At 30.9% G+C, this 7,493-nt stretch overlaps 1 protein-coding gene across 1 annotated transcript; it reads right to left on the reverse strand.

The window, feature by feature from the left end:
* Positions 1–2,203: 2,203 nt before the first annotated feature.
* On the reverse strand, positions 2,204–6,578 carry LOC111312211 (fructose-1,6-bisphosphatase, cytosolic-like). The gene is made up of 12 exons (XM_022912274.2): positions 5,970–6,578; positions 5,728–5,775; positions 5,459–5,533; positions 5,318–5,379; positions 5,156–5,222; positions 4,906–5,019; positions 4,485–4,571; positions 3,968–4,038; positions 3,817–3,882; positions 2,977–3,063; positions 2,765–2,840; positions 2,204–2,479 (listed from the first exon to the last, which is right to left on the reverse strand). The coding sequence occupies exons 1-12, from the start codon at positions 6,126–6,128 to the stop codon at positions 2,366–2,368; spliced, it is 1,026 nt and encodes a 341-aa protein (XP_022768009.1). The 5' UTR covers positions 6,129–6,578; the 3' UTR covers positions 2,204–2,365.
* Positions 6,579–7,493: the final 915 nt, after the last annotated feature.

Consider the following 7,493-nt stretch of genomic DNA (forward strand, 5'->3'; position numbering starts at 1 on the left):
TTCCATTGTCCTTGAGACAATGACCTCTTACATATAAAAAAAAAAAACAAAAAAATCGTCACACCAAACAGGATGGAATTCTATAAAACTTTTATCTTTTTTCGTTTAGATTTGTTCCATGATGCATAAAAGAAGTTCTCGATGTAATCTCACTAATTTTATCTATGCGAAAAGGCTCAAATTAAGGAAGAGAAATCTGTCCATCAGCCCAATTTATCAAATCAAAACAAGACCAAAATCTAATATTTGATAAGATCAATTCCGCAAAATCCTATTTCACGTTGGGAAGAATATTTAACCAAAGTTTCAGTACACACTTTTGACCTTCGAATATCCTTTGGTTTCCACAATAGCTGCTGAAATTAAAATCCTACAATAATATTAATTCCAGCACGCCGAGAACTTTATGAGTTTTTAGAATTTGTGTCTATAATAATTCTTAACACTATAATTATATTTGTTCTTCAATAATTCTTAACAACATAATCGTGTTTGTTCTTCAATAATTTTTAGTAACATAAGTGTATTTGTTCGTTTAACTTAAGTTTTGTGGTTTTGTTAAGAGGATATTTCAAGTTCAACAATATATATTCTTCATGTAACGCCAATGACCAAATTGCATTTTGAGTACGAACAAATCTAGTATTTTCCCTTCTTAAGTTTTGTATCTCTTATATGGATTTTGTTGTAGTGATGAATTTGTTTAGCATTTTTATAGGATGATAAATTCTATACCCTATAGTTTATAATTATTTTTTAGGTGGTCAAACCTATATTCTTAAGTAAGATTATCTATTTATGAATGTGATTAAAAGATCAATTTCGCTTCATTTTTCACTGAAAACTGAAAAAGAGCCAGACTTCTTATTTTTGGTGGTAGACTTATGCCAAGATGAAAAAAGGATTGCATGTTTTTGGTTGAGTATGGTCTTGAGTGACATATCAAACCCAAGTTATATTTCAGTAAGATTGCCTTTGGAAAAGTATTTGATCCTTCTGTAAAGTGGTAGACCTCTTCAAGAGCACTGTTTTTCTTTTCTTTTCTTTTCTTTTTTTAATTCTTCTTCTGTTCTTATTCGTTTGTTATTTTTCCTTCTGTTTTAATTTATTCATCGTTTCCTTCAACTAAACTGAAGAAATAGGTTGCTCATCCACTCTTTTCTCAGTAATTAATTCAATCCTATAATTAAATTGGATACTAAAATAAGATGTTTAAAGTGTGAATGCAGGAACCAATAGTTTGAGAATGGGGCATATTTTAGACTATGAGCAAGTTTTTTGCATTATTTATTGTAAATTACATGTCAATGGTCATCTATATATCTTTATAATTTCTATTTAATATAAATTAAGACTTGACATAACACAGTCTTTTCAACAGTTTTTGCTGCAAGTAATGTCTTCATAGGAGAGTTGCTTCGTTAAGTTCAAAAAATTGTATATTGAATATTATTATATTTCATCTAATCCTTGTCACTAATTCTACACATTGAAACAACAAAATTGTGAGAGAAAATCAGATCCCCCTTTTCCACAAGCTGATGGTTAATATTTAATTATCTAACTTGGAGAACCCGGTGCTCTTGACTTGCTCCTATTCGCAGTCAACTATTGTGCTTTAAATGAATTTACCAATAAACAAAGTACAATAATGGGAACATAGAGACTAATTGGAAGAGGTTTAGACTTTCCAATGGAGTCACTTTGGGTTGGGCAAAGCAATTAAAATCAACAAGAAAATAATATTCCAAAATATTACAAGTCATATAAGTTTAAGCTTAAAACAAGGTTAAACAGTGATTAAACCTCATCTTAGATTCAGCAATTTAATGTAATTTGTGTATTCATTTTTGTTTATTTCGTGTCTAACATTAATAAAACACAAAAATTATCATATTATAATTCGTGTTAACACATCGAAAATAAATATATCTTTTGAATTTTATCAAATTCATATACTATTTTTGTTAAAATTTTAAATCATATCTCATTCGTATAATTTATCCTATTATTTTCGTATCATGTAATTGTATTGTATTTAAAATTATCATATCTGCATTTTGCCAATTTAATAGCAGCAAGATCAGCTATGCAAGAACGGTGATTTGTCAATCCATTTCCTTCAAGAAGGTTTGGATATTCACATTAACCATTTATTAATTTGTTCTCATTCAACACATCTTTAGGGAGGGAATCAAAGTCATATGCAATAATGAATATCATTAAACTTAACAATTATTCAAACTATATCCATGGATAAACTGTAGTATCCCATTATAAAGGGATTATATCTTATGAATACATATTTACAAACAGAATCCAGAAATGCTATGTAAGTAAAGTGAGAGGCATGAGAATTGTACATTTATTCCTTCTTCCCTTCAGCAGCATAGAGTGCTTTAATTTCTTCAACATCATCATAGCTGCCGAGAAATATTGGAGACCGCTCATGTATCTTTGTTGGAACCAAGTCAAGTGCCTGCAAAAATATATCAGGTTAAATCAGATCATTATGAGCAAGATATTAACAATTTTATGAGCTTCAATTTATTGTTGTCTATAGAAAATTTAAGAAAATCTCATACTCCTGCAGCATCTTTTTATTTTGAAACAAAGCTAACTTCAATTATAGTGCAGTGAGTGTGTTTCTCAACAAAAATCATTACAGCTGAGAAATTAGCAGCAAAAACAGAAACATCTCCCTAAAAATAATTTAGTTAGTCATTAGATCAGCTTGATAACAAAAAAAGTTTAACGTAAATACCCGTTGCTTGCCGGTGAATGCCTGACCTCCAGCTTGTTCCATCAAGAAAGACATTGGAAAGATCTCATAGAGAACACTAGTTCACACAAATTATTCAAACTTAGTAAGTAAGCAAATTTTTTGTTGCCAAACACATTTAACAAGCCTGTAAGAAAAGAGTTTAACTGGAACTTAAAAATATAAAGCTATAGCCCTAACTGCATTTAACATACCGCAGCTTCCCATTGGGGCTCTTCTTATCTGCAGGGTACAGAAAGATACCCCCATAGAGTAGTGTGCGATGGACATCAGCTACCATACTGTTCATCACAATTTCATTATCATAAAATCAAAGTCCATATTAAAAGAAACAAATCCAGGTCATAAACCAACTAAAAGCATCTAGATGCAAGAACAGCCATGCCAGTTTCAAAATATATCCATGATCAGATTCTTCAATTTTTGCTAAAACAATAAATCTGCTTAGATTTGACCAATCATAGTGATTTCTGTTTTCTTTGTTTTGGATAAGTAATTCCTAGTGATTTCAGTTGGGCTAGAATTTGAATGTGTTGTCATGATGACTTGCAGTCAGATTATGTATCAAAATAAGCATACAGCACACTTGACTTCAAAATCTTATAAGATTGTAAAGAGATAATTTTTCTCCTCAGTTATCCACATTAAGGAGCCTCCGAATTGCTCCTAGCCTTGGAAATGCTCTCCAAATGACATTAAACTTGACAAGTTGCTAACTCATTTGAGCAAGTCTCTCTTTCTTACAGAACTTGTAAATATTCCTCCTTTCAAACAAATGTTCAAGTTAAAAGCTCCAAAGGTTCCTTAGTCTCCTCTATCTATTTCTTTCTTTTGAAAGAAGGGAGGTTGTTTTTTTCCTATTACTTCTCCAGTTCTCCTTTAAACACCCAGATACTGGATCTTCCATAAGCAACATTCATCACATCACAATAAATCAATGATAGACTTCATTCTGTACCAGAATCAGTATTCTGACACAACAGATGGAGATAAAGCAGGCAAGGTAACTCCAATAACAACAGAATCAATGATACCTTCCAACATATCTCAGAGACTTTGAAGAGGAACCATCATTGGGGAACTTGCATTTTTCCACAAACCTGAAGTTCGTAAGAAAAAGAGTGAGGCAAGTCCACAGCAAAACAAGTAGAAAATAAAACACTTGTAAACTGAATTTAAACATACTTGGCCGTTGGACCATCCCAGTTCTTAGCATTTCCTTCATTAACCGAATAGATCTTCCCTTTCTTTGGAATCTATTAAAAAGACATGATAAACCAATGCTTCTAAATTATCAAACAAATCAGAGTTGCTATACAGAGACAAAATATGGACCTTATTAAAAACAACTAGAAATGGCATTTGATCACATTTTCTGCCATGTTTGAAACATATTTGTTGTGATAGTCATGAATGGTTCAGAATACCAGAAAGATTTTAACTTCAGAACATTGGGAATGGCATAAAACTTGCACCTAAAGATGAGGATGTACAGAATTTCTTGTAATTAGAACTTTGTAGACCAATAACAAACCTTTGATGCAATTATTTGTCAAAGAAAATTTATTTGGAAGTTTATTGAACTCAACTGATTGCAAAAACAATAGTTTTCACATTAATCCTAAGTTGTAAGAAGCTGAACAACCAAACATACTAAACAACTAATCACATGATTAATCCAATACTCACATAACAAATATACCTTGATGTCTGGGTGAGTTAGTATGAACTCTCCAAGAGATGGATCAAGGGTGAACCCGTTAACTCCTCCTCCAGTGCTCAACACAAGCTGCAAAACGATTACATTTAAGTACGAAGTGCAAGGCCATACTACAGAAAGTAGCCCATAAAATTACAATTTCCTTCCATCAAGCAAAGAAAACCTGAGATTAAAGATAAATGTTTTATTTCAAGAAATATTTAAACAGATATGCTAATAGAAATGGTATTCTTTCATAACAGAAATGTACTATCGTCATTAGCCCTGTTACCGTCTCTCTAAAATTAAATAGACATAGGAAATAAAAGTGAAAGTCTAATTATCCCCAAACAACAAGAAAAGAAAGAGTAAGTACACATGGAAAAAGCTAATTATATAAAAACAAGGGAAGTAAACATTATACCGTGCAAGAGCTTCCATACATGCAATAACCAGCTGCCAACAAATTCTTCCCAGGTTGCAGCACATCATCTAGAGTTGGTTCATGGTTATCTTTCACCATGTATATTCCAAAAATCTAGATGAAAGAGAACACATTCAGTTGACCACTGCAATATCAAGTTATCATAGAGCAATAATTACTTGGCACATATTTTGGTGCATGAACTAATGAAACAAAATAAGACGTGGCATTTTGTGATGAGGAGTCATACTGTTCCAATGGAAACTCCACAATCAATGTTGGAGGAACCATCCAGTGGATCAAAAACAACACAGTACCTGCATTATTTAAGACAAGTTCATACATTTTTAGTACTTAAAAATATAATGGAAAATTATTACTTAGAAACAGTACAGAGAACAAATGAAAGCACCTTCCACGCTTTGAGCGTTCCACAAACATTGCCTCTTCATCTTCTTCGGAGACAAGGATGCACTGTTATAACATCCCAATATGTTAAAGAGAAATTTATAAAATCTCCAGTGTTTACTAAAAGTGTCATCCAATTACTCACTGTTCTGCCACTGCTCACTAAAGCCTTGATAAAGACTTCATTTGAAAGCACATCCAGTTTCTTTTGTTCTTCACCCTTCATTCAAAATAGACAAACTTAGTATGAAAAATTAATACCATGCCAATTGCCACTTGGTACGTTGGTAGAATATTGAACTCTTAATTCCGGTGATCTGGTTCAAATCTAGACAATCTCAAATACCCAAAAAAAAAAAAAAATTAATACCATAAATAGAATATAAACAAATTATTCATTTGGCAACTACTTGCCTGGACATTAGTCTCCCCAGCAAGTCCAATGAGTTTGGCAAGACCAGCCTGCTCCAATAAACATCAAACAGATTACAATGACTTATAGGAACTGGAGACCAACTATCCCAAAAGCATAATCTGATAGGAAATGGCATAACTTTTAAACAGAACATGACCCAGAACTCATTTGGTAAAAAATGAATGGAGAAAAGATTCAAAGAAAACCCCCATTAAGAAAGAAGAATATATAAAAGAAAGACCTTGTTAACAGAAGAGCAAACAAACTTGCAACCAAGAACTATGTGATTAAGCAAGATGGTGAAATCTCCACGAGACTCAGGATACTTGGATTGCTCGTTCAACACGAAACGCGTTATTGTCATCAAATCAGTCCTATGAGCATCTGCTGCATGATCCATCTCTCTCAAGTCTCAACCCCTCTCTCCAAAAACCCAAAACAAAGGCAAAACAAATAAAAATAAAAGCGACCCAATAAAGCTACAACAGCAACAAGAACAAAAAACTATAAACAAAGAAAAAGAATATATATATCTAAGAAATGAGAGATTGGATTTGCTTGTTTCGCGGTGGGGTGGAGAAAGAGAAGCTAAAAGATTGTTTGAGGGTGGTGGTTGATTGGTGAAGGAGGGGTTATCTTTTGGAAATTGGAAGTTTCGGGGGACACGTGGAGGGGGGAGAGCAAGGCAACGAGGGAGTGGTCGTCACTGAAGATAACGAGCTCAACGGATTTCGTCGTCTTTCTTGTCTTCCAGAATTCAACGGTTTTGAGGTTTTTTTTTTTCTTGTTTTTCGGTGAAGCAGACGAGAGGTAGTGGGCTACGATAATAAATAATCATTTTTTCCGTTCCAGACATAGGTCAGGTGAAGTATCCAATTTTATATTCGGTGCCTTCCATTCTTTGGTATTTTCTTTTTTGGCCCTAATGTTACACTATTTATTCTTTAAGAATTTATTTGGTACACAAATTATTATTAGATAAGATAAAAATAATATTATGAATAAAATTAAATAAAATAATATTATATCATATTATATTTAATATGTATAAAATTACAATAAAATAATTTATTTATTAATCAAAATTATCATTCTTTAAATTTTATATAATTTAAATTATTAATATCATTTTTAAAAGTATAACAAGACATGTGAATTTAATATCATGAATTAAAAATAGTTATATTTACTTTAATAGGATTGAATCATCTTATAAAAAGAATAATTAATTCTTATCATAATCATATCATTTTTTTTTAGATTCAAATAGAATATAATATAAAATGATTATGATTTTATCATATTCATCATCTTATGCACACTTTATGTATAGAAAATTATATTATAAGGCCTAAATAAGAACAAAATTAACAATAGAAAATCGTTAGGATTTCTTTTCTTTTTCTCTTTCATTTTAGTATATATTTATTATATATATTATATTATATGAATTTATTTATATTAGTATCATTTTTATATTTTTTTAAATTTTTAAATCAAAATTACTAAATTTAAAAATATTATTTTAATTCAAATGAGTCATGAATTTAATTTTAATCTAATAATCCAAAAAAGTGTAAAATATTACACTACTATAAATGAATCACTCCTTTTATATATATATATATATATATATATATATAATTATAAGAGCTCGTAATTTTTTAATTTTAGAAGCAAGATTAAGAAAATATCATTTCGTGATTATATCACCTATAATTATTGCATTATAATTAACCCATTACAATTCAAAAAATAATGTTAC

Source organism: Durio zibethinus, chromosome 1, assembly GCF_047325235.1.
Source record: "Durio zibethinus cultivar Kanyao isolate XHJ-2024 chromosome 1, ASM4732523v1, whole genome shotgun sequence".
Lineage (NCBI taxonomy): Eukaryota > Viridiplantae > Streptophyta > Magnoliopsida > Malvales > Malvaceae > Durio > Durio zibethinus.